The sequence below is a fragment of the Phyllostomus discolor genome, chromosome 1, assembly GCF_004126475.2.
Source record: "Phyllostomus discolor isolate MPI-MPIP mPhyDis1 chromosome 1, mPhyDis1.pri.v3, whole genome shotgun sequence".
NCBI classification, from domain to species: Eukaryota; Metazoa; Chordata; class Mammalia; order Chiroptera; family Phyllostomidae; genus Phyllostomus; species Phyllostomus discolor.
Genome location: NC_040903.2, coordinates 24,962,315 through 24,989,359, shown reverse-complemented (window position 1 = coordinate 24,989,359; position 27,045 = coordinate 24,962,315). Strand labels below are relative to the sequence as shown.

General features: G+C 49.8%; 2 protein-coding genes across 4 annotated transcripts in view; one reads left to right on the top strand and one right to left on the bottom strand.

Moving 5' to 3' along the window:
- APBB2 (amyloid beta precursor protein binding family B member 2) overlaps window positions 1-22,226 on the top strand; it is a 324,017-nt gene extending 301,791 nt beyond the window's left edge. The window contains exons 15-20 of the mRNA XM_036031648.1: window positions 8,105-8,219; window positions 11,317-11,404; window positions 12,063-12,146; window positions 13,759-13,874; window positions 15,512-15,691; window positions 20,109-22,226. Coding sequence (XP_035887541.1) covers window positions 8,105-8,219; window positions 11,317-11,404; window positions 12,063-12,146; window positions 13,759-13,874; window positions 15,512-15,691; window positions 20,109-20,276 — 751 coding nt within the window. The 3' untranslated portion in view covers window positions 20,277-22,226. The remainder of the gene's footprint in view (window positions 1-8,104; window positions 8,220-11,316; window positions 11,405-12,062; window positions 12,147-13,758; window positions 13,875-15,511; window positions 15,692-20,108) is intronic.
- A 1,005-nt stretch (window positions 22,227-23,231) lies between these two features.
- Window positions 23,232-27,045, bottom strand: part of NSUN7 (NOP2/Sun RNA methyltransferase family member 7) — a 34,679-nt gene continuing 30,865 nt past the window's right edge. For 2 of the 3 annotated variants that reach the window (XM_036020020.1, XM_036020024.1), the window contains exon 12: window positions 23,803-26,850. In XM_036020020.1, coding sequence (XP_035875913.1) covers window positions 26,224-26,850 — 627 coding nt within the window. In that variant the 3' untranslated portion in view covers window positions 23,803-26,223. Of the gene's footprint in view, window positions 26,851-27,045 lie in introns of all 3 variants that reach the window. The other variant, XM_028506083.2, reaches the window with a different exon arrangement.

The window sequence follows — 27,045 nt, the reverse complement described above, 5'->3', positions numbered from 1 at the left end:
TTCGTCCTTATTTAAATGCAGGTGGGGCCTGCCCTCTGCAGCAGTAACAACTCTGTGCTTTAAAGCCTCTGCAGAAAGGTAAGCTAGGAGGAGAGAGCCTTTAGTACATTTTAGCCAGTCTTATTAAATTCGTATGAGTGTGAATGGTTATGAAAATATCCCTCATGGATAAGGAAACAGTATTTCCAAGTAGCCTTCTTCTTTAACTCCTTTTATTGCATTTATAATAACAACCACTAATCGAATGCCTGCCATGTGCCCGCCTTCACATGTCCCCAGCTTCAGACGTAATTGTGTTTGACCAGAGCAAGCTGGGGTTCTGTGAAAGACAGAATGAAACTGTGGAGAGCTGGGGCTGAAGGACACTAGCGGGGAGGTGGGGTGGGGACAGACAAAACGGAAGGGAATCTGATAGAAAGGGGAGGGGTGGCGCCAGGTAGCCCCGGGCTGCCACAGCACTGGCTCGCTCAGCCCGTCCTGGGCCGGTCCGAAACGCAGAGCTCCATCCCATGGCAAGGGCTGCAGGGAGGTGGGTTTCAGCTCATTATTTAGAAAAAATTTATATTCCGGTTCGCCAGGAACATTCCAGCAACAAGAAACAGGCTCATCGATGAAGTAAGATTCCGTGTTACTGAAATGGACCAGGTACCTCCCACCTGTCCGGGCCGCTGCACACGGGACTTTGAAATGTCAGCCTTGGTAACCAGTAAGAAGTCTGTAGATGCCTTTTGAAACCTGTTTAAAATCCTTTAGAAGAGGACAGATACATAAGCAAATTCTGTTTATGAAAGAGAATTGTGAGGGAGAGATTTGGGGAAAGAAGGAGATCTGTCTTGGCTGTTTTTCAATAAAGCCCATTTGAATACAGAGTTGTTAATTCACTCCACAAAGGTGCATTAAGCCTGTATGGAGTGATCAAAATGCTGTTCAGCTGAGAACAATGAAGCCACCTTTTGTGCTTTTCCTTTGCCATTAAGAAACTTGAGGCTGTCATGTAAGATGTTTCGGCACTGACATTTTTCCCCCGCAGAACTGGAGGCGGGTCCTCTGGGGGAATGATTACCGGGTGAGCAGCTGGAGGAGAGGAACAAAAGGAGTTGGAGACTCCAGGGCTCAGTGAACAAAGGGTGAAAGGTAGTCGATCCCGGGGCTCGCATCTCGTGTAGTTCATGGAAGAGACGCAAGGGCTCTCTTCCTTGAACTCTCTTCCTACAGCTCTTCCTACAGCTCTCCACCTTCCACTTCCTGTTTTGTTTCTTTTTTTTTTTTTTTTTTTTTTTTTTTTAGATTTTATTTATTTATTTATTTATTTTAGAGAGGGAAGGGAGGAAGGTAGAGAGAGAGAGAGAAGAACATCAATGTGCGGTTGCTGGGGGTCATGGCCTGCAACCTAGGCATGTACCCTGACTGGGAATCGAACCTGCGACACTTTGGTTCGCAGCCCATGCTCAATCCACTGAGCTACACCAGCCAGGTTGTTTTGTTTTCTTTTTAAGATTTTCTTTATTTATTTTTAGACAAAGGGGAAGGGAGAGAGAAGAGAGGGAGAGAAACATCAATGCATGGTTGCCTTTCATGCACCCCCCACTGGGGACCTGGTCTGGAACCCAGGCATGTGCTCTGACTGGGAATCAAACTGATGACCCTTTGGTTCACAGGCCACTGCTCATTCCACTGAGCCATACCAGCCAGGGTTTTAGTTTTCTTTTTTTTTTAATTCAGTGATTCCCATGACTGTAAGAAATCAGTGGGGCAAAACTCCATGCATGGGGAGCAGGGGACCAGTTCCTGGCCCAGCATCATAAATGGAATGAGCTAGAGCAAAGAACAAAAATGGTTCTGGCTGCTGAGCATCAGAAGACAGACATCTGGAAGAATTTACCAGAAAAGATGGGACCTGAGGCCTAGAGGCACATGGTGCATGACTGCTGGCCGCCTGGTCATTGTGTAGAAGTCCATCCGGGCCCAGCTCGGCTCTCCGAGATGGAACACTCTCTCTGGGGAGGGGACCAGGGAGCTGCAGCCCAGCTGCCACTGGCAGCTCTGAGGAAAGGTGGGGGGCAGGGGGGAGCAGGTTGCCATTGAGGCTCCGCAGGTGCAGCCTCCTAAATGCCCCTGCCACAGCCGACCCACACCCTCACACAGTGTCAGAGCCACTGCGGGCCCTGCCTGGCCATGCGACACCTGGTGCCCTTGTCTCCCCAGCCCACACGGCTCTTGCCGCACTGATGGTGGCAGCGTGGGTTTGCCCGCGTCTGTCAGGAAATCTCCAGCTTCACAGGGTTGTTCATCCTAAAGCAGTTTCGTGTCTCCCCCCCCCCCCCCCGGAGTACAGGGAAATCCCTAGACAACATGAAGCTACTGTTGCATGTAAGCAAAGAGTGTGTGGTCATTTAGGATCATGACACCAGTAAGAAAAACGTCTATCTGAAAGGCTGAGTCAGGCAACGTGTAGATCATTGTTGAAGCTGGATGGCGGGACGTGGGAGTTCACCGGCGATACTTTCTACTCTTGTGATGGTTGAAAAGTTCCGGAATGAGAACATTAAGGCAAAGGTCTGTGTACTCTGTCCTTTTCACTCCCATACCCTCAGTCTCCTGAAGCTAGGCCCCAAACCCCATTCTCCAGGTGAAGGGCCCAGGAGGCCTAGGTCACCAGTGCCTGTCGCTGACACCAGAGGGCCCGTCTCCTGCTGCTCAGCCCCCGGCTCTGGAGACATCAGTCTCTGATGTCTTTGGAACCAGCCCATCCTGGGCTTTTCCCCTCCCCCATGCCCTTTCTCCACCCTTCCACTGGACCCTTGACCTCAGCAGTGAGGCCTTTAAATACTGTTCGTCCTCACGGGCCAGGCCTGGTTCTGTCTTTTCTCGTTCTCCACACTCTCATCTGCTCCCCAGACGTCAGTGCCTCCCAGGCCCCCGTCTCCAGACCACACGCCTGAGCTCAGGAACCGAGCGGCCACCTGCTTGGTGGACCTGGCCGCCTGGAGTCCCTCAAGCACCTCACACTTACTGTCCAGCCTGGAGCTTATCAGCGTCCTTCACAAAAGCCTTCCGCCTCCCCCATCCCAGTAATGAGGGTGCTTCTTGTCTCAGGAAGGACCCGAGAGCCTTGCTTTCCCCCGTATCCACACCACCAGTCCTGCCAGCTGTCCTTTCAGCACCTGTTTCCCATGTCCCCTGCCCTGCTCTCAGGATGCCAACTTCACCTGCACCACATTTGTCCTCTCTCACCTGAACCATCACAGCAGTCTCCGTGTCTTCTTTCCTGACCAGCTTCATCCCACCAGAAGGAACTTTTTAAAGCATGTTGGATGGGGTCACATGCCACATCACAAGGCTTGGATGGTTCAGAGTAAGGGCTAGACCCCCCCAGCTGGGCACAGGGTGCTCCACAGACCGATTCCGGGCTACAGCACAGCCTCCCGCGGCCGCACGGTGTCCACAGCACCACGGGACCACACCAGACGCCTGGGAGTTCTTCCAAGTACTCTTGGGGCTTTCTCACCTTTGTGCCTTCGTTCATGCTTATCTGAAGGTTCTCTGCACCATCCGGAGCCCTTCATACCCCAGTGAGGTCCTCATGTACAGAGAGGTGCAGCTCACATCTCATGGAATGTCTGTATCATCAGGTGGGGGAGGGGCTCCTGGGCTGGAACCTTGTCTGTTTGCATCTCTGGTGCCCGGTACATAATAGTGGCTCAGAAGGTATTTGTGGAAGCAAATTGAGTATTTTAAAATAAGTCTTTAGTACTGTAGCATATTTCAGTAGAGTATAAAGCCACCTGGCAGCTGTATTTGTTTCCTCAGGCTGCTGTAAACAATTATCCCAAACTTGGTGGCTTAAAGCCACACAAGTTTATTCTCTTACAGTCCTGGGGGGTCGGGAGTCTGAAACAGGTCTGACAGGCTGAAGTCGTGGTGCTGGCCGGGCTGCGTGCCCTGCGGAGGCTCCAGCAGGAAATGTGTCCTTGCCTCTGCCCGCTTAGACAGGCTGCTGCCTTGCTGGGCCCGTGGCCCCTGCTCCTGTCCTGTCGCCTGTAAGCGAACTGCCTCCTTCTTTCCTGGGGGCTGTGTGGGGCCCACCCCGTCATTCAGGGGAACAGCCCCGTCTCAGGGTCCTTAATTTAAACACATCCACAAAGCCTCTTTTGCCATGTAAGGTAACACATGCATGGGTTCTCAAAATTAGGACATGGCCATTTTGGGAGGGTCATTATTCCGTCCTCCACAGCAGCGTTTTTTGAGAGGTCAGGTGCTGAAAAGCCAGGCTTTCAAAACCCCGGTTGGGAGGTGTTTGGGTGTCGTTCTGAACAGCATCGAGATTAGTCGTCCGTGGACGTCGCTGAGCTTGGAGGAGGCTGTTGGGGGTGCCTCTGCTCCAGGCCCCACAGAGAGGCCGCGCTGCCTCTCACGGTCCCGTGTGCTGAGCTTTCCGCTGTTTCAGAATGACCAGGGGTGTGTTTCATGGGAATTAAATGCAGGAGACGTGCAAACCCCTTTACCTCCACAGAGAGGAGAAGGGAAAACTTGTTTTTTCCTGAGAAGCAGATGACGCCCCCGGAGGGTTGGCTACTGGACTCATCCACTCCCATGGACCCCCCCCCCCCCAGATTTCTGCCTCCCACCCCGCTCGCCAGCCTGGCACCTAGGAGGGACCGGGAGGAGGCAGGGCTGTGAGGAACGGTGCTGAGTCCCCCAGACAAAGCCTGCGGCTACTGAGCTTTCCTTCTGGGGAGATAGGTGTTCCAGGTGGCTGCCTAAGGCGTTCATCGGCTTCTCCTGAGCCAGAAGAAAATGAAGATTAATAACAATTTTTTAAAAAAATGACTCCTAAGGGATTGCATATGGAAGAACAGAGGGCACCAGGCTGGCTTTGATTGGAATGATTCATCACCTATCGATCAGGACCTGTTCCATCCTCCCGGATGGTAACCTTGGGATGGCGGCGCCCGTAGGTCAGCCAGCAGTCACGGAGGCCGTGCCAGATCTGGAAGCTGACATAGCACATCGGAGCCCAAAAGGGCCCCTGGAAGCTATGCTCTTCCTGATTGTTGGCATAGCCCCCCTTACTTAGAGAAACACTTAGACTCCATGCCCAAGGCCGTGTTCCTTGGTGGACTCAGTAGCAGGACTAGAATGTGGGTGAATAAGCATTGAGACACACGCAAGGTCCTGAGGGTCGGGGGGCCAGGCAGGCTGTGGTCTGGGGTGGACAGAGTGGGTGGAGTAGGGCAGGGCAGCCAGGGGGGAGGTGCCGAGAGTGGGCATGGGGCCCGCTCTCTGGGGCGGGGGACGGCTCCTCGGCTGGAGGAGTGATGCTGGAAGGGTTGGGACAAGTTTTGGAGCTCCTGAAATCCAAAGATTGTGGGACTTTCTGTGGGTAGCCATAGAGCTTTGAAGAGATTTGGCCTCAGAAAAAATGGGGCTGAACGTGGAATGTCGAAGGAGAGGAGTCGTGTGTGCGTGCTGAGACACCGTGTGTCTGACCGTGGGCTCCATCTGGGGAAGAACAGCCAGGTGGGGGCAGAGGGCGCGGCGGCCAGTAACGGCTTCCCTTGGTCATAGGCTCCAGAGTGATGCCTTCTCTCTCCCTTCTTTAAGTGACATGCCGCCTTGATGGTGGTTGAGGCTAGGGTGGAAAGGCTGCAGGACCAGCATGCACGAAGGCTGCTCTCCAAGCACAGTCGGGGCCCAGCTCCCCCTCAGGCCCACCCATCAGCCCTCTGTCACTGGACTGTTCTTGCCTCTGACCCCGGGCCAGCTTCCCAATGGGAAGGCGGGCGTGTGCTGCAGGCCCTCGGGACTATCAGGGCCAGACCTGGACCAGGTGTTAGGGATGAATAAGGCACAAATCTTCTCGGAGCTGCAAGGAGTTGTGGGGAAGACACGCTCGTAAACAGATACTGTGGTACCAGTGCCCTGTAGGAGGCGCTGTGGCAGCACCGGGCAGGGCACCCACCCAGCTTCCACTGAGCCCCGCACCATGGCGAGGGCGGGGAGCCAGCACCGGCAAAGGCGAGAGCCTGCTCATGCCAGTGCAGCGGTGGGGCTGGCAAGGAGAGTGGGGTTCAGGACAATTGGGAGGTAATACAGGCTGAACATGGGGCTGGGGTGAGGGGAGTCAGAGAGGCCTCCTGGCTCCAGCATGGAGGACATCAGCAGAGCAAGAGCAGGAGGAAGGAGGAGGTTGGGAAGTCCCATGTGGACAGGCCAAGGTTACAGCGCCTTCAGGGCAGCCAGGTGGAGATGCCCCCGATGTGGAGCCCGGGGTCTGGGAGTCTGCGAGGGGCTGCCTGGGCAGGGCAGGGCCTTTGTGCCGGCCAAGTGCCTGTGTACTTGGATCCCTGTGCCTTTCCAGGGACGCCGGGCATCTCCTGGGGAAAGTATCAGTCACAGTCTGAAAAGACCGCCAGTTCCTACAGTAAGAGAAATTATTAAAAATAAGTTCCCCCATGGTTATGTCAGCAGACAGTGTCCTGGCTTGGCACCAAATGCAAAGACATCATTGGGACCCGCCCCCAGACAGGCGCATCTGGGCATTTGTTTTCCATGAACACTTGGCTCCTTGAACCGCTGTCCTCCGGGAGAAACAGTGAGAAACTGAGTCGTGTGGGTGGGTCTTCCGAAGCCCGGCGATGGGGCGGTAGTTGTCCTTCCCGTCAGTGAAGCAGACGCTCCAGCCCGGCCCAGCCGCCCGCTCTCTGTGGGGTCCGAGCGGTGCCGCCGGAACCGGGCCCCTGGCAGCACTTCCGTCTGGGGCATCTCTGTGTCCCCGCCCACCCGTGACTGCCCGTCATCAGCTTTCTCCGGCAGCTGCGGTCGGTCCTTCTCCGTGCACATGTTCACACGTCAGAGCCTGTCGTTTGCTTTGCTGCCCCACTGTGTTCGTTACAGTGTCACTCACACAAGTCCGTGTTCTTCTCAGCCTATTTTCTGTTCTGTTATCATAACATTGGTTTCTCTGGGGAGAAGGTTTCTGTGAAACTTGGTTTTCATGAAGGGTTGTTGGAGACTCCAAGACGCCCACAGACCAGGTCAGGGGGCAGCAGACGGCATACCTCGTTTTATTGCACTTCTTTACTACGCTTTGCAGACAGTACATTTGTTACAGACTGAAGGTTGTGGCCACCCCACTCTAGCAGATCTCTTGGCATGTTTCTCCAATAGGCTCCGATGATGGTTAGCGTTTTCCAGTGATAGAGCATTTTTAATTAGGGTACGCACGTTATTTTTCTAGACACAGCGCACACTTTGTAGATTACAGTGCAATGGAAACATAACTTTCATATACACTGTGAAGCCAAAAATTTCATGTTACTCGCATCATTGGGGTGGTCTGGGACTGATTCCGCAAGATCTCCAAGATACGCCTGAAACGTCGCTGGAGGCCAAAACGACAAAGCTGCGGCTGTCCAACTCTGGGCACATCCTGAGGAGTCGGGGTTCTTTTTTTTTTTTTTTTTTTTTTTAAAAGATTTTATTTATTTATTTTTTTAGGGAGGGAAGGGAGGGACATAGAGATAGAGAGAGAGAGAGAGAGAGACACATCAATGTGCGGTTGCTGGGGGTTATGGCCTGCAACCCAGGAATGTACCCTTGCTGGGAATCGAACCTGGGACACTTTGGTTCCCAGCCCGCGCTCAATCCACTGAGCTACGCCAGCCAGGGCTAGGAGTCGGGGTTCTTCGGGAAAAGGCAGCGATGCTGGAAAGCAGAAGGCAGCAGGAAAGGAGGAAGACCAAATAGGAGGTGGATGGACTGACGTCATGAAAGGAGCCGTAGGCAGGAGTCTGCAGGGGCAGGGCAGGGCTGCTGAGGTCGGGACACTGGGGATATCACTTAGTCACGGGGTCACCAGCAGTCAGAGCTGGCTCCATAGCACGTGACATGCACATGCCTATAGCCATTTTACTCAGAAATGAATTCCTGATATCCATAATACTGTCCCTCTGTTTGAGGTAGCTGTCGAGTTTTGTCTTTAACTATTGCATACGTCAGTTTACCGCTGACATACTGACTGTAGCTCAGCTAACCTTCATCACCAGAATACATTGGTAAATGTTCTTTTTTGTAATGTACTGATGCATTTTTGTCTGCACAGAGATTTTGCTTATGTAGCAAGAGACAAAGATACAAGAATTTTGAAATGTCATGTATTTCGATGTGACACACCAGCAAAAGCCATCGCCACAAGTCTCCACGAGATCTGTTCCAAGGTAAGGTGGGCAGGGCGCAGTGGTCCCTCCCTCTGGTATCATCTCCCTGCCGAGCAGGGAGAGGGGTGTGCAGGGGTGGGGCTGCACGCCGTTGGCCTGCGTCTGAGCTCCTGAGAGACAGGCAGCCCGTGTGTTCAGCCAGTGGCATGTCAGGCATTGCAGTAAATGGCGCTCCATCTACAAAATGAGCAGAGCTTTAGTCCTGCCCAGGCTGGGAGTGTAACAGGTGGACAGAACAGTGGCAGATGCAGTGGTGCAGGGGCATAAATCGATCCCAGCACTAGAGCCACCTGATCTGACAGGGAACACGGAAGGGAGGGTGGTGAGAAGCCCCCTGGGGTCTCTCTGGAAATGCAGGCAGCTGGGGACTCCCACGAACACACGCCAACTCCTTGAGGACACCAAGCAGCTCATGGAAACCGACCAGCTGTGAGGCAGGGCTGGGGTCACTATCTCACACTGGAAAGGTGCCCACTCCCTTCGCCAGAGTCACGGAGCCTCAAAATGAGAACAGGCGGTCGAGCGTCTTCCCTCCCTCCCGCCAGCACAGCGTCGTAAACAGGCATCTCCAGCCCCGCCTGGCACTTCCATGGACTTGACCTCCCTCAACAGGCTCTTGTACTTGCAGGAGCCTGTTCTGCCACTGAGTGGATCTGTTACAGAGTTCTTCCTTGTGTTGACCTGAAATCTCCCTCTCTGGAACCTCTGTGTGTTTACTTGAGATCCGTGATCCGTAGCCACAAAGAAAGATTCCCCCAATCCGTGTCTCAGCGGGGTAGCCCTTTGTTACGTGAAGGTACTTGAAACCGTACATTGTGCCTGGTGCGTTTAGGGGTCCCAGACAAGCATCTCACTGAGTCATTCTGCTCCTGACTTCCTTCCTTCTCCAGAACACCCTCCTCCTCCCTCCTTAGCCACTTTCAGGTCACGTGGTTACCAGGCTCCTAACCATCCTCCTCTGAGCGTCCTCGGATAGGTTCCCCTGTGTGAACACTCCCAAAGTGAGCCAGAGGAGAACAGACCGTGGGCCACCCTGTCCTTCGACCTCCAGGGATACAGTTCTGGGGTGATTCGTGCCCTTAGCAACCATATTACCCACTGGCCTGCATTCAAAGAGTTGGCCAAACCCCCAGGACACTGTCACCGACTTCCTTCAGCCAGGACTTTGCCACCACCTCTGTCAAATGTCACCTCCCTGGTTTTGTACCGAAATCATGGCCCAGCCTCACCCTCACAGTTCCTCCTGAGCTAACAGAGCCCAGGCCACGGCCGCAGACACCACCATGGCCCAGGCTGGCATCGGAACAGCAGGAGTAAAGCAGGTGCCAGCCAGTTCCTGCAGGAGGGGACAGCCTGGGAGCTGTCCCCAGCCCCAGGAGCAGTCTCCCAGCCTGCTGCCCTGACCCACAAGACAAGGACTTGCAGGATGAGTGCTGGTGTAGAGGTCACCACGTTTGTCGCAGACTGTAGCCACACACTTGCCTAGACAGGACTGCAGCGTGGCCGCACCCTCTGCAGCATTGCAGCCACTCCCCACGTGTCGACCCCTTCATTCATTCATACAGCAGATAGAGCTGAGCACCACTGATGCACCAGGCACGGCTCCGAGGACACAGCAGAGACATAAAAGGCAGTAGGGGCGGGGGGGGGGGGGATGTCGTCCTCGTAGAGCTCGTATTCTACCTAGTGTAAAGCCCCCAGAGCAGAGCCTGCCACAGAGGAAGTGCTCAGTAAACACTCCAGTTCGCCGCTGCCGGCAGCCTCACGCCTGCTGTCCTGGGCACAGGTGGGGAGACGGGCGGGGCGCGGGGAGGCAGAGTGTTTCCTTCCCGCTGCAGTGGAAAGCGTGGGCTGGGGATAAGGACGTGAGTGGCTTTGGGGCTCACGGAAGGGCGGGCTTCCTTCATTCCCTAAACCCTCAGCACTGCACACGGGAGTAAAGTGATGGCCCTGCTGATGGAAAGAGACGGTTTGAAAGACAGCTGACAGATTTAGACAGTTCGAGAACAGCGACAGTGATAGCAGCTAATACTTCTGAGTGCTCGCATTTAATCCTCAGACCTGACATAAGGGACACCGTGTATCTTCCCCACGTGCGGTGGAGGAAACGAGACAGGCAGTCCGGGGACTTGCTCAGGGTCACGGAGCCAGTAGTAAGTGGCAGAGGTGGGAGTCAGTCCCATGGGCAGTCCGTAGTCTCTCCATGTATCTGTGGGGTTACTCTCTGGTCAGTTACCCACGGTCATCCTCAATCTTAAGAGATTAGATAGAAAATTCCGTAGTAAACAGCTCACACGTTTTAAGTTGCACAGCATTCTGAGCAGCGTCATGAAGTGTCCTGCCCCCTGCCAGGACCTTGTCCAGTGTCTCCATGCTGTACACGCTGCCCATCCCTTAGTCGCTTAGTAGGTCGTCCTCCTACCAGATCGGCTATCTCAGTAGCACCGTGCTTGTGTTCAGGGGGCCCTTAGTTTACTTAATAATGGCCCCAAAGCCATTCACATACTTTCATTACAGTATATTACTACAGTTCTGTTTTATTGTTAATCTCTTACTGTGTCTGATTTCTAAACTAAACTTCATCATAGGTGTGTATGTGTAGGAAAAAAAACAGTATATTCAGTGTTGGATACTGTCCATGGCTTCAGGCAGCCACTGGGGGTCTCGGCATGGATCCCCTGTGGATACGGGGGGACCAATGTTCTTTGTCCCCAGAGCCCTGAAAACAGCACCTAAAAGCCATCACCCAGAAGCAGTGGGGGACACTCACTCCTTTGTTCCACTGACCACAGTGGGCCAGCAGGCCCGCACACGACTGGGGATATTTGGGTTGTCTTGGTAAAGATGGGAGTCTGGCAAACAGAAGGGTAAATTTCAACCGATGAGAAGACTGTTATGTGAGGAATAGTTGTGAACCCCTTATCCCTAGAGAAAATGAACACAGTTCTCAGAATATGCAGCTCCGTGATCTGGCGGTCGGGATGGTCAGGCTCAAGCCGGTTTAACTGGGAAGGAAAGTCAGCTCAGGCCCTCCGCTGGCTCCAACGGCTGGAGGCAGGGTCTGTGACCAACCCAGGCTGTGCTTTCCCTCCTTCAGATTATGGCCGAGCGGAAGAACGCCAAAGCCCTGGCCTGCAGCTCCTTACAGGAAAGGACCCACCTGAACCTCGACGTCCCCTTACAAGGTAGGTCGCCTCATCCGCCGTCTTCACCGCCCCGCTGCATCCTGGTCAAGAACCAGGGCATCTGACGTAGTTCCCTGGAGCTTCTCGTCTCCTCGGACACCACCCTCCACTCAGCCGGCCGACACCCGCCGAGCGTGCACTCCGGCCCTGCTGTGGCACGGAGCTGATCTGTGTCAGTAGAATTAGGCGTAAAGGGCCGCAGCGTGGTTTGTCGTTGGGCAAGACTAAGGAACACTGACTGCGCTGAGTGGTTTTCTAGCTTGTCTGCAGCCCGGGGTGAGGGACAGCTAGTTAAACAGGTGAGTTGACTTTGGGGGGTGGGACTCTGTTTACTTACTTTCCCTGATTGCACCCTTGGTGATTAAATAATTTCTGGGCATAAACCACACCTGACACAAAGGACGCGAAAGCTGTTACTCGGCCCAGAGCAAAGACCCAGTAACGGCTATAATCCCAGGTCCTGCTTTCAACTGTGTTTCTGCCTAGAAATGGCAGTTGAACGGGCCTTGGCCTGACAGGGAACGAGGCCCCCATTCACCTCCAGCCCCGGCCTGGACGGTGTGGCACAGGGCGTGCGTCCAGGGGTCATGGGGTCGTGGCTGCTTTTCGCGTGCGTGGTGCAGCCCGGAGAACGATGTGTTGCTTTTGTTCCCTGCAGTAGATTTCCCAACACCAAAGACCGAGCTGGTGCAGAAGTTCCACGTGCAGTACCTGGGCATGCTGCCCGTTGACAGACCAGTCGGTACGTGAATCCTTTGTGTCTTTCCACTTTGCAGGTGTTTGGGGACCCGTGGGAGGTGGTCACGCTCCCGGCAGGGTGGCTGCCGTGGCTCACCCCTCTCTACTCACACCGTCACCAGCCGGGAACACACAGGCAGCCCCGATCAAAGGAGCGATGAGGACAGGCTACGCTGCTCTGTCATTTAACCCCCAGAACATAGGGACCTGAATAAAGCAGGCACGCATTTCTCGTTTACCCAGCATTCCAGAGAAGCGTGAGCCCCGGGCCTTGCCGTTCTCAAGTGGGGCTTCTGTCTCTGGGGCCAGGGTGCCTGCTTCCGTCCTCCTTAGCTGGTGGCCGGGGGGCAGTGCTGAGGGAGCCTGCATGGTTTCCTTCCAGGCTGTGGCCCAGAAGCAGCCCCACAGCAGTCGGCTCACATCCCAGGGGCTGGCCTTAGCAGGCCGCAGGGAGGCCGGACGGCACAGCCTGTACCTGGACGGGGGAGGCTATGTAGCGGTCAGAACGCTCATGTGTTTCAGGCGCGGGGGGCCGTGCAGGGATGCAGCTGCCTTGGGGGACAGCCGAGCAGTTCCTCACACGGTCAGACACAGAGTTGCCGTTTGACCCAGAAGTTCTGCCCCTGGGCATGTACCCCAGTGCAACGAAAACATTCATCCACTCGGAAATGTGTATATGAATGTTCACAGCAGCATTAGCGTCATAATCAAAAAGTAGGTACAGACCAGATGTCCACCAGCTGGCAAATGGATGAGCAGAACGTGATACTGCCGTACAAAGGGGTTTTATTTGGCAAGGAAAAGGAATGAAGTACAGGCACACGCTGCCACGAGGGGGGCCCTTGACAGCATCATGCTAAATGAAGGGAGCCAGCCACAAAGGACCGCATCCTCTGTGCATCTGTTGTACGTGTCCAGAACAGGCAGCTCTCTAGGCAGAAATTAAGTTGGTGGTTGCCTAGGGCTGCGGGGCTGGGAGGAACGGAGGGTGACTCTTAAACGGTACAGGGTTTCTTTTGGGACTGATGGAAATGTTCTAAAGTCGATCGTGGTGATGGTTGTACAACTCGGTAAATATACTAAGAAACCATAAATTATACACTTTAAATGAATGGATAACATCTCAATAAGGTTGTTGTCCCACTCGCCCAGAAAACAGCTGTGGGAACACCCAGCGGAAGTGCCCCACTGAGTAGCCTGCACAGCCCCTGTGAGGTGCCACCCGCACGTGACCTGGTCGAAGTGAGAAAGCAAAAGGGAGAGAGATTGGGGTGGTCGGTCTGCGGGTGCTGGCTTCGGCTGGGTCCCCCGTCCCAAGGCTCCGTGCTTGGGAAAACGTGGTGTGTGAGTGCCGTTCACACACTCGGGGCTGGGGAAGCTCTGCAGAGAGGGAGAGAGAAAGGGGCACGTCACCCACTGCATCGCGAAGTCCTCGCGACCTTTCTGTTGAAAGCGCTGGCATTTTATTTTTGTGAGCAAACATGAGAAATGAAATGTCTTCTGGGGCTATAAAAAAAAGATCAGCCTGGATGTAGCTATTACTGGGTGATTTGGGCCCCATCGGAGAGTGATAAATTGCTTTAGGACCTTTTCAATGATTCCTTCCATCCACTCAGGAATGGATACCCTGAACAATGCCATAGAAAGTCTAATGACCTCATCCAACAAGGAGGACTGGCCATCGGTGAACATGAACGTGGCCGATGCCACTGTGACTGTCATCAGTGAAAAGGTGAGGAGGGTCGTGGACACAGTTAGCCCGTCTGGGTCACAGTGTGGTATTGGATACAATAATCTTCCGAGAAATTCAGACAAGCAGCCACGGCGTGACCTCTGGGGCGCGGTGTTTGCTTAGGATTAAAATAGCTCACATTTACGCAGGAAAAGAAAGATGTTGCCCGTTGGGTCTGGAGCTCTGCACATCTTTGCTCTCCTCTGGACTCGGGAGCTTCTGTTCTGGCGCTGCTGGTTCCCTCGTCCTCACATGCCCAAGGGCTCGGGGGGCTGGATGACACTAGTGTGACTCGCCAGTGGTGTGGTTCTCTGGCCACTCACTCGCCAGGCCCCAGTAATGCCTGGGCTGTGTTTTCTGGGGTTGGGGCACAGGAGATGCCTCTGTTATGGAAGGGCCTACAGTTTGTTTGATAGTAGCAGGGGCCACTGGCCATCTTCAGAGAGGCCAGCGTTCACCTCAACTCAAGTTATCCCGATCCCGTGGTTGAAGACACTGAGGCCCAGAGAGGTTAAGTAACTACCCAAGGTCACAGAGCTGGAAGTAGCGTGGCCAGGATTTGAATACAGGCAGTCTGGCTCCAGGCTCCTCACCGCTTCTCAGCCTCTGAGAAGCACCTGGCATGGAAAGGCCGCAAGTCCTTAGCCTGCTCTTCTGTCCACGAGCAGGTCGCCTCCAAGCCCAGGCCACCTTCTAAAGGAGAGTAAGATGCTCACTGACCCTGCCTGCCCTCCCAGCATGCTGGGCTGGGTTTTCCTCTGGCTGTGGAACATGCCACGCCCCTTCCTGCCTCGCTTTCTGCAGGTGCCACTCCAGAGCTGCGTGCCTTTGCACTACCCCGGTTTCAGCTTGAACATCATTTCTCCCAAGAAAACTTCCCAGCCTCTCAGACCGGCGTAGTTGGCCTGTTAACAGTCCCACAGCACCTGAGTGAATACTTAATAGTCTAAGACGTGAACGATCCAGAAGTTGATGCACTAGATGTATTTACTAATTTAAAAACGGCCTACAGTTGTTGCCAAGGACGTGGTGTTCATAAGGATTCAATCTGAATAGTTCTTCACACTGTGTCATACGAATACCATGTGGACCAGTTCGTAAAAAAAAAATGATTTGGCAACTTTGTGTTGTACACGGTTTTAGATAGAAACACGATTCAGCGGGCCGTTCAGCCTGTGAAAAGAGCTGGACGGAGAGAGCCCGTGGCCCCTTTTCTCTGGGTGCTGTGGGGTTTGCAGCGGGCTCACCCGGGCAAAGGGGCTTCTAGCCACTGGGTGTCCCATGTGGGCAGGACGTAAGAAGTATACCTGACTTTGTCCCACCCTCAGTGAACCTGCAGGCGTGGAGTGTAGCCGACGGGGGCAGCCCGAACACCACAGCAGCGTGTGGTTCAGAGCGAGACTAAGTGCCGTAATGAGACACCCACGGCGGTGAGGGCCTTTCCAGTCACTTGTAGATACGTGTCTTTCCAGAAAGATACAAGCGCTTCCTAAATCCAGTCTGGCTATCTATATATTTTTTCAATCCTATCGGTGGCCACTCGAAGCTTGATTCTGTGGCTTAAGGTCCGAATGTGGTGCTGACGGCTGCCCGACTCCCCAGAGAGGGTGGGCTGCTGAGCCGTGTGTGTCTTGCAGAACGAAGAGGACATCCTAGTGGAGTGCCGTGTGCGGTTTTTGTCCTTCATGGGCGTCGGGAAGGACATCCACACCTTTGCCTTCATCATGGACACCGGGAACCAGCGCTTTGAGTGCCACGTCTTCTGGTGCGAGCCCAACGCCGGCAACGTGTCCGAGGCGGTGCAGGCCGCCTGCATGGTGAGTGGGCCGCCGCAGGGGCTCCTCTGACCTCACGCCCCTGCTGGTGCGCCACGTGCCGTGCATTAGAGCGGAGTCACGATGTCAAAGGAGGAAAGCCTGATCTTGAAAGAAGTGCTTTCCTCTCTAACCCTCGTCCCTCTGGGCAGGATCAGTCCTGATACACAGTTTGCCAGTGAGGACGCCTGCAGGAAGCAGGGCCAGGCTGAGCCAGATCCTGCTGAGACCCCACAGTAACGTTGAAAAGGATGATCTTTGAAACCACAAGTCTGAGGACGCTCAGTTCCTGATCCCTGGTTGATTGATTTCACGACATGATCAGGAAATGTTGGTCCTGCGTGAGCTGGTGCTGCTGGGACCCAACTCAGTACTTCAGTGTCGTGTATGGAAGGGGGTTTTCATTCCCGGTGGTTGCTTTATGTGCATCGTTCTTACATATTTTATTTACTTTGTATCTATTCAGTGCTTACAACAGCCCTGTTAGGTAGCTGTTGTTTTAGTTATCAGAAAACAGAGGTTCAGAGGAAAGAGCAGGCTCGTGGACGCAGAGTTGGTGAGAGTGTATGTTCATTCCCACGTGCTCTGGGTGACACCAGTGCTTTGGGCATCATGTGTGATTTCACACAACATGACTTTGTCACATTCACTCTGCAAATATCCTCTGAGCAGGGATGATGCTGGGCACTGAAAAAGTTCCAGTAAAAATGAGGGAATTATGCAAACATAAGCATCCAACCTGATGCATGGTTTATTCCAGCAACAGCAGGTGGGGCAGTGGAACCATGTGGAAGGATGCACGTCCGTATTATGAAGTGCCCATGGTGGCACACCACGGTGTTTATCTCCTGCAAAGATTGTGAAGCAGGAAAGTGAATTGACCATAGTAGGTTTTAAAAGTATACTCGAGAGCAAAAGAAAGTGGAAGATGGGTTGAAAGGGCAAGGCTGGGGTGGGGAGGTCAACCGGGAGGCCAGGGGACTGGTCCAGATGAGAGCCACAGCGCATCTAACCCGGGGCGGTGGTGTGAGGACTGAAATCGGGAGCAGGTGGCCTGGAAGTCGGTGTGGAGAACTGTGTGGCTGGGGGATGGCGGATGCCGGATTTGAAGTGCTTGTGCTTCATCCAATTCAGTCCGCCATTTATGGGCTGGACTCTGGAAGTTCAAGTAGGATTAAGAAAGGATCCTTGCATGATAGAGTTTGGGTACCTGGGGGAGACATGTGAACAAAATTCTGGTAGTGTAGAAGGTGTTGTGACTGAAAGTGTAAAGCTGCACTGGGTGGAGAAGTGACTGGGAGGAGCGAGGGGTGGGGGCCCTGCGAGGGATCGCTCACAGAGTCTGACGGGAAAGGGGAAGGAGCTCGAGCACAGCATCCAGGGGTGTGCACATTTGCTTTGGGATGGGGGGGACGGGTGCGTTTTTTAGGCTGAGGGAGATGAACCACTAAAGCTGGATTGAAGTGGAGTCAGTCAGTCTCTCTCTCTCTCTCTCTCACACACACACACACACGCACACACACGGTCAGGGTGCAAGATCTTGGTGGTAGATTAGGAGGGGGAGTTGGAGAAGCCTGCTAATTGGGTTACAGCAGTGATTTCCAACCTTTTTCATCTCATGTCACACATGTACTAATTAATAAAATACATTTTTATTTAAAAGTACACATATATTTTATTTGTATTTTTAAATAAAATGTATCTTTTGCCTATCAGACAAAAAAAGTAGGTATGATTTTGATTCACTCACAGTTGAGTGGCTACTGCTTGTGTTGGCTGTTGTCCTTTTTTTATTTGACAGTCTAAGGGGAAAGAGGTCAGTGTCCCTGACTAAATAGTCAGGCAGTGCAGGTTTTAGAAAGTCTTGCGGCACGCCACTTGAAAATCACTGGGTCAGAGGAACTTGGAGCCTGGGCAGAAGATGCCGTGATCCGAGAACAGGTGGAGTGGAGACAGGTTCTGTGGGTCACATACTGCACGTTGCTAGGTGAAGCGTGAGGGGACGGGAGGCGGACAGCAGGTGGCCAAGGTGGGGAACAAGAAAAGAGAGCTGGCTGACGTTTATCATAAAAGACCCCTTTGAAAGGGAGCGAGGAAGAGGGGGAAGGGAAGGAAAGGCCTGGTGTGTGCACTGGTCGTCTGGCTTCCCTCGCACCGCCGTCCTTTGTCAGAGCACGGTCTCCCTCGTCCTCGGGAGCCAGGGTTGTGTGTGCAGAGGAGCAGAGCCAGTGCAGAGGGAGCAAGGTGAGCCTCCCGACCTGGGTGGGAGACTTAGATGAGATGTAGCGGCTGTGGGAGGAGGAGAGAGACTGCGAGAGTTCAGCCAAGCAGAAATGGAGGATGACTATTTAGGTATTCCATGAAATTGCAAATGATCGTTCATAACAGATGGCTGTAGTCATAAAATGAATGGCTTTCAGCCTTAATTATACATTTTAAATGCTGATGACAATTAAATTATTAGCTTTATCACTGGTTACAGTGCATTTTCTGATTCCCAGACCCATTCTGTGTCTTAGAAGCAATATTTTACTCATTTGCTTACTATTTCAATGGTGTTAGGGCAGCCGCTGGAGTGGCGTAACCAGTCCTGTAAGAGGCGTGTTGATAAAGATGAAACCTTTCTCAACACTCTGAAGCCAGCGATTCTCACACAGAGCCTTTCCTCTCGATTCACGTCTTGATCCACGTGCGCGGCTCTCTGTCTGAGCCACCTCTGCGCCCTGGCCGGGCGGCCCAGCTGGTTGGAACGCCATCTGTCCGCACAGAAGGAGGTGGCGGGTTCCATGCACAGGGCGGGCGTGCACAGGCGGCCACTGATCTGTGTTTCTCCCACACTGGCCTTTCTCTTTCTCTCCCCCCTCCTCCCCAAAATCGATAAAACTGTATTCTCGGGTGAGGATTTTTAAAAAATAATAAAGTATCTATGCATGAACTTGTACCATCTCAGATGTCTGTGCTGGTAACACATTCTTTTGAATCTGCTGGTTGGGCATACTTTGCAGCCATGTGGCAGAGGCCCAGCTGAAACTATTTTGGTGAAATTTAGAGTAAGATGGGGAGGGATTCTTAGTGAAATCCGTTGGGCACGGTGTTGATTCACGCTGAGCGGACCTGCTTAGCACTAGGAAGGCCCAGTCCAGTGTTGCCACGACTGCCCATGTGCAATTCCGAGCTTCAGAAGCGTGTGGTCTGGAGTGCGATGCAGACCTAGCGAGATCCCTTCCACAGAGGCAGCATGTGAGGTCATTTTCGAGCGGTTGGGTGGGAGGGCCGAGCCGTGTGGTGGCCTGCAGGCCCTGACCGAACTTGTGACCAAGAGTCTTGCCGAAGACAGCGTGTGCTGCTCAGGGGGAACCTCAGCCTGTTTTATAACTAGGCTAAGGAACTTGTTACTATTTAAGTGGATTTTTTAAAAACCAGCCATGGAAATATTTTAAAGTGCTTAGATTAGAAAAAAATTGATAAATTTTAAATTGTTTATCTAATTTTGAAAAATCATGTCCTTGCACTAATACAAAAGTAGGTGGATTGTCTTATATTTCTGAAGGATGGAAACTGTCTGTGGTGCCAATACTAATGGATTTTTTCAAATTAATCCATTAAGATTTAGACTTGTATATGAAATGTGTCCTGAAATCCGTTCATTAGTCATTCTTTTTTAATTAAAACAGGAGATAGGGAAGGGAATAAGCATTTATGAATGCCTTCTGCATTGCCAGGCCTATTTTAGGCTTTCTACAAGTATTCCTTAATCATAAGGAAGGTCCCCCCTTCTTCAGCCACTCTACAATTGGAGAAACTGAGGCTCAGAGGTTTGATAACTCAGAGTCGCTCTCGGGGCTCAGAAGCCTGGGGCAGAGCCTAGGCTCACACCGCGCCCTTCTGCCACGCTGGCTCTCAGTGGCTGCACACACCTACCCCGACCTTACGTTTTTCTCTGCGAAAAAACGTAATCTCTCTCCCAACCCTTTTTCTTTTCATTTTGAAGAATTGCTTATCTTTGCTTTAATATAAAAGCAGGTGTACTATGTTGTCATATTTCAGAAAGGTAAGAAACTGTTGGTGTTACCAGTACTCATGGATTTTTAAGAATTGATCCATTACGATTTAGACTTGCTCTTTGACACTACGAGGTGTGTGAACTGTAGCCTCTCAGTACAGAGAATGAGTAGAGGGTGGGGGTGGCTGGGAGAAAAAGATGGCAAAAGCCAAAGCACCTTTATCGAGCCTCCTGATCTTTTAAGAAAACTTAAGACACTCCACTTTAAGAAAAAAATTACTAAAATCTTGGATTTGTGTTCAGGAGCTCAGTGGTTAACTTTTGGGAGTAAATACACTGGCGATGAATTAAAATCACATTGAACAGGAGGGATGGTGTGTCACTCACGGCTGTAAACCGTGTTCTGTTTCGTTTCAGTTGCGATACCAGAAGTGCTTGGTAGCCAGGCCGCCTTCGCAGAAAGTGCGGCCCCCTCCTCCGCCAGCGGACTCAGTGACCAGAAGAGTCACAACCAATGTAAAACGCGGGGTCCTGTCCCTCATTGACACTTTGAAACAGAAACGCCCGGTCACAGAAACGCCATAGCTGCACATGGTGGAGGATTCCGTAACACTGACCCGAAGACCGAACAGCTACACTAAAGATGAAGAACTGATGCCTGGCCTTCCATTCGGCTGCTGATGCTTTGTCTTCAGAGAACTTATCCTTAACCAAACAGTGTTAGACAAGCATGTTCTCTCGTCTTGCCGCCGTCATGTGATAGGAAAAGAAGCATGACTAATTTTTTTTGCTGTCAGTAAGTTACACCATGAGCAGTGGAAGGTCTTTCTCTTATTGTAAATATCGTGAACATTACTTAACTTCACACACACAGAGAAGAATGTGGCCACACCCCTCCCCACGAACTGATGCTGAGTCCCTGGAGTGAATGATGCCTGGATCAGTTCTGTTGTCCTCCCGACTGGGTCTGTCACAACAACTTTAAGTCCCACAGCACTCTGCCCCGCTTTCTGCGTTGGAGTAGACACTGTGTACCAGAAACCATTGAAATGCTGTAAAAATAGGATGATGAGTTTTTGTGTTCGTTACTCATAATGTCGAACCTTTTGGTTGACAAAGTTGGCTGTTGGCATCCGTGTGGAGGCCAGCTGGTGGTTCTCCGTGACGAGCTCCTTGACACACAGACACCGTTCCGTGTCTACTCGTGTCACGTCAGACAGCTGTTTGTGGGGTACTGGAAAAAAGTGAAACTCAAAATTGAAAACAAACCAAATTTCAGAAATTAAAATCAAGCAAAAATAGCCTTTCTTTTCAGATGGTTTTCAAACTGATTAAGAGGTTAACAAAGTCATAATGCATTTTGGATGGGACATACTCAAACTTCTGCCTTATTATTGTACAATGCAGCTAGAGAATTAAAGTTCATTAGGGCCATTCTCTACATAAACCACATTAAAATGAAATATTCCTCGGAAGCCTTTTTTCCTTAGTTCAGCAATTAGCCAATATGCAATTTGCATTTGAAGAAATGTCACCTGTAGTTTAGGTCATCACCGTGATGTTTTGTTGGTCCCCTTCCTGAGTACACATTCTGCTAGGATTCTGCATCTAGCTCAGTCTTACCCTAATGCTATTTGTCCAGAAAGCTGTCTGTCCATCACGTATTTTCCATGGCAACAAATTACATTAAATTGAACCTGCTTGAATTTATGTATTTACTTTTAGAATTTGTTGGACTCCACTAGATATATATTTAAATTTATATTTTTTTCCGTTATATTTTCAAGATTAAAAATTTTCATATCAGAGCAAAAATGTACATAAGAGCAATGTACTGCTTAGTAAGTTTCCCAAAACTGGAGCTTTCCTGCCTCTCCATCTAGATATGAAACTTAGCTCCAAGGTTCAGATTTAGACCCTTGTTAACATTGTTTTCCAAGAGATTTGCTGAAGAGATCGATCTAAACTTCAATCGTGTTTACTTTTAATGTCAAAATCAACACTTCACAATATCCAGTGATAAAAGTAACTGCTCTATGTTTATCCTCTGCTGTGTGCTTGTCAAATGGTTTTCACGTTCTCACCACACTTGAGCCTTGTAAGGGAGAGAAGGCACCAAATATATTGGAGAAATACAAACACGAAGCTCCCAGAGGCTCAGTTGCCTAGACTCAGGTCTCGCAAAAGTCAGGGCCCATGCTTCCTACCTCCCAGTTTTCAGTTACACCGTCTCCACGCCAGCCAGGAAGTCTTTCCACAGTTCCTCTGGGCACACCCAGTTACTGTCCGGAAGTCTCAGAATTCCCTGTGCAGGCGGGGGCATACACGGTGGTGTGAGTCATACACCCCTGCTTCCTCTCAGCCCAGGACTGTTCTGCAGTGTGCGTCAGACGTGTCGCTGAGGACAGTGTACCTGCAGTACACGGCCTGCTCAACCCGGGAGATCCTCCAGAGGTGATGTGTCATGTGGCAGAGGCCTTCCCGCCCTGTGCCCTCTCGGAGTCCTGGAATGTTGCTAGCACCTTAGTGTTAGGGTAGACAAGATGCCACTCTACGTATAAATTACACTTCTCGCCAGCCTGTACACTTCTGTCTGAAGTAACCAGTACCATCTTAAACACTTACTGCATTAAGAAAGTCCTCCCCGTGCCCTGTGAAAGCTGTTTGAAATTCAGAGATGATCATCTTCCACCTTGATCCCCACACTGAAACATTTTGGTATGATAAACTTCAAAGTCCTGACAACTGATCCGCTTTTATCTTGGAAATCTCTACCAGAGCCCCCTGTTCCTTTTAAGGCATATGTTTGTTCGTTTTCAGGGTCAAGAATACTGAGCTAGCTTTAAGTAGCAAACTGACTTATATATGCAATTATAGGATACATTAAGATGAATGACAGCCTCCACATATTGAAAACTTTACCGCAGATACTTTGTTTTAAAGATAGCTTTGCATACTAAATGCGATTTTGTAAAATTGTTATGTTAAACAGTATGTTCAGACACTTTCTGCCATGGCCAAAAAGTATGTATGGAAGCACGTGTGTACTCCTCCGTGAAAGGGTGCCGGCCTGGTACCTGACATTGTAGCGACACTTCGGTTATCTATGCATTCTTCCTATCTGTGATTCGGTAGACAGGCAGCCATGGTCACAATGCCTCGTGTGTCTTATCATTTTTTTAATTAACTTGTTAAATACAGCTTAAAATATTTTTATTTATTCTATTTTTACTGAAATATACTGCATTATTGTGTTAATGTATTATCTTTACTGGATATTCTCTCAGTGAACTATATACATTGCCTAAAAGGTGGTTTTGTAATGATTTGTAGTCACATTTTTATTGGAATATGTAGACGAAAAGGCAAAATGCTTAAAGTTCCTTTTATTTTTTAAAAGCAGCCAGATAGACACAGACTTGCCACCTCACGTACGTGCTCCTTGGCAGCATCCAGGGGAATGGCCAACATGCCTACGGCTCCCGTTTTTACTTTGCGAACTAAAGCACTGCTCGGTGCTTCGTTTTTATATCTGTCCCAACGTGCGCGATCTCATCCGAAAGACAGACACGTGTCCACCTGCCCTGTGTGTCCGCCCATCGCTAACGAGAACCATTGTTTTTTGTTTGTGTCTTCCTGCATGAAGGGACATTAGACTCATTTCCATTAAAATAAGTTCTTGCTGATAACCTGTTGGCACTGCTACTTTTTTAAAAATCCCACTCTATGATTTTATGATGGTCATTGGTAAAATTCTACAGAACGTCATTTAGTAAAAGCCCTGAGTCTTTCCTCCTTTTCTTGTGTGACACTCGTTTTCACAAGCATTGCAACACAGACTCAGGAGTTCATAAGCAACGCGAAGAGCATTTCCCTCATATTCGCACAATTTAACTAGTAAAACTCTTCACTCCCTGGTTTGCCAGGCTCCCCGAACACACAGCTAACAGGTGTGCTATGGGACCAGTAAAATGAAGTGTATCTCAGCTCCAGGGAGAAAGATACTGCTCACGCTTTATCCATGAGAGCGCTCTCTGTCTGCCGGAGCAGCTCATTTATCCTGAAGGAACATCTGGTTTTGCTCTCTGCCCATTTAGCTGTCGACCACTTCTACACATTTAAATGTAATATGTTGCGAGAATAAAATTAGCTTCATAAAGTGTTTGACTCATTTATCTGACATCTCGGTCATATGTATATATATGCAGGAATAGAAACATGAGTTTAGTGTCTTCACTCTAGTCATTTTATTTTCAAATTATTCTTACCTCAAGAATCATTTCAGCGATGCGAGATTCACCTTTGATTAGTTACTGCATATTTCCACCTGGTAAGAACTAGAAAGAACCTGACACCAAAGTGAAGAATGGAGTTCTACAGGCACTAAATCCCTACTCAAGGGGACCTGGGAAAACAAACCAGTTGAATGTGGTTTAGTTGAAGTGTTAGACATGTGGAAGAAGATAGGTAGAAAGTAAAGTATGTACCAATTCTTTGCTCATCTTGCATTTTCCCTCATAGTTTATCTCTTGTACTCACTCTGTCAAAGGTAGTTACTCTCAAGGAACAAAATTGCATTTTTGTTTCAGGTAAATTTAGATAAAAATCTGAATTTGCTATTGGAGTATCTAAATACCAGTAATTATTATGTTAGATTTTTGCAACACCTTTCTCCAGGAAGCTCAAGAAAGAAAAATGTCAATGTATCCAATAATTCTCCTTCACTAGAATTCTCGAATATTGTTTTCAGTACTCTTCTCTTTTGACTCTACCGAAGTATCTAAATGATTGACCATGTGCTTCTTAGAAGATTCTCAAAGAAAACTGCAGGCTTAACTAATGAATGGTTTAATTCAGAATCTCCATATACTTCTAAAGAGACAAATCATTTAGTGGCATGCACGCCAGGAGGTTCTGAATACAGGCGGCTAAAGTGACATCATGCGGATCCCACGCTGCTATAGAGATCAGGCAAGTATCCTGAACTACTTCTTAACGGTGAGAGTTTTCTTCTTATAACTTACCATGAAAATCTCACACCTGCTACTCTGGGACAATGGAGTCCCTTTCAGCCTGGAGCAAGGGGACGAGGGTAGGGAAGGGATAAAAGATCCCTGGGACAGTGTACCAGCTCTTCACTGAACAAAGTTCAGTTCAGCCGCATGGACCTCCCGGAGGAATGGAACACTCTTAGCCAGACAGAGTGTGGGAGTAAGAGGGTGAAACACTGTAGTTTTTAGAGCATAAAACATAGTTTTTGATTTTCAAAATTAGTAAAATAAGCTGAGCATTGAAAATATTTCTGTACATTTTAAGAATAACAGAATTTTTTTGCTATTTAAAATATGTCTGGTTCAAGTACAAAAAGTTTTGTTTCCTTTCTTCACTGACATGTACCATTTTTATCTTCACTTCAAGTGAGAAACAAAGAATAGAACATTAGAGCTGAAACAGACCTAAACATCCATGTGGAAGGAGATAATATTCTACCAAAATGGCACCTCAACTAAACATGTAGAAATTTACATAACACTGTTCAACACAACTGGATTCTGAAAATGGAACTTTAAATTCAAACTTTATGAATGTGTCTCCGAACAATAGGATTTATAGTTGTAACTTACTCGATTTAATGTTAGTCAAGCAATTTCTTTTGCCATGATGTAGGAAAATCAATAGACCCAGAAATGATAATCATACCAAATCTTGGTAGACAACACATTCAAGATAGATTTTTAATAAAATTAACATAGTGCTATATTTTAATTGTGCATCAGAAATGAATTACCAAAATTTGATTACTGTGAGCCATTTGGAATGACATGTAGATTTCAATATTTGACCTGATCTTTGAATAGAATCAAATTTTTATGGGTTCCTTCGATGATAGGTGTCAGTTGTATTGAATAGTTTGCCTCTTACTCAGAATTATTACCGTTTAGATGGAAATTTGCTTACAGTCACTTTTTTTTATAATGGCATTGGGCATAAACAGAAGGGAGAGCTGACTATGTTCAATCTGCTCTGGGTCCTGGGAGCTCTTCTATGGGAAGCAGTTTCCACTCTGTGAATGGACGTGTGAACCACCACACCTGGGGCTCTGGAGCTTCCTGTTCTTCCTACTCATACTCAACCTCGATCACATTACAAAACTCATAGCATCCCTTGCTTAAAGGATATTTTTATATTAAGAAACACATGAACCTTGATATTGACTGAAAATGTTCAAAAGTGGTGGCCTAAGTCCACACTGAAAGTTAACAAGAGTGAGACTCGTTTTAACAGCTGAAACTGAGTGTACAAGTGAACATTCTAGAACAGATCAGCACTGAGCACTGAGCAAAATCTGAATTTTGCTTTACTTAACCACCTACATTACTGTTTCTCATTTGTCCTAATTCTCTTAAAGGTATTAAGTGACTGAAAGGATCAGTATTTTGTGTAGGAATGTCTAACCTTCAAAGAAATAATCAGACTTTGAAAAAAATCAACTGCTCCTGACCCGTTTAAAAAAAAAACATACCCAAGACCGTCAAAGCCATGGTCGACGTCTGAGTAGGGAGGAAGGTGAGTTTTTAGGTTTTTCCCCTTTTCTGGTTAATGACGTGGTGGGAAGGTAACCAGACATAACAGGCTTGGGTCCAGCCCAGCGATAGTAAAAACGTGGAGCTAGTGCCTGCGGTCTGATCCCTTGAGGGACTGCGTATGGGAAGGACACTGGAGGCAAAACAATCTCCACAGGTTTCAGCACAACCATCCTGTCTTCGGGGCGAGGTCTCACGAAGTTGGAGCGCCGTTCATAGGATCTGGAGGGAGGCGTGTTCTTCGCGAAGGCGGGCGCTAAGGGGCTGGTGGCAGGCTTGGGCTTTCTGATCTGCGAGGAAGCACCCACTTGAGTTGTACTTTTCTGTGCGAGAGGTGTTTTCGTTGTCGATGTCTCTGACCGATTAGTATTTGCATTAGCTTCTCGATTCAGGAACGCAGCGATTTTCAATTGAATGCTGTTAGTATTAGTAGCGGAAGCTTTTGGCAATGTTGTTTTTGACTTTTTCTTCTTCTCCCGTTTTGAAGGTTTACCCAACTCAATCCCGTCCAGTAGACCCTTTGCTGCAGCGCGGGCCAAAACGTCTCTCACAGACACCGTCTCAGATGGGTCCCGCTACAATAAAGAAGCAATTGCTAAATGTGGGCATTAACTTAGTGTGTATGTTACAAATATGTATCAGTATTCCAGAAGAAGCAAGAGTACATTATACTAAAAAAAAATTTTAGGCCTTAGTCCTAATATATCCCATAAGCCTCAGCAAATGACTTTTTTGTACTTAAACTTCCCGATTTATGAACCCAACAGGAG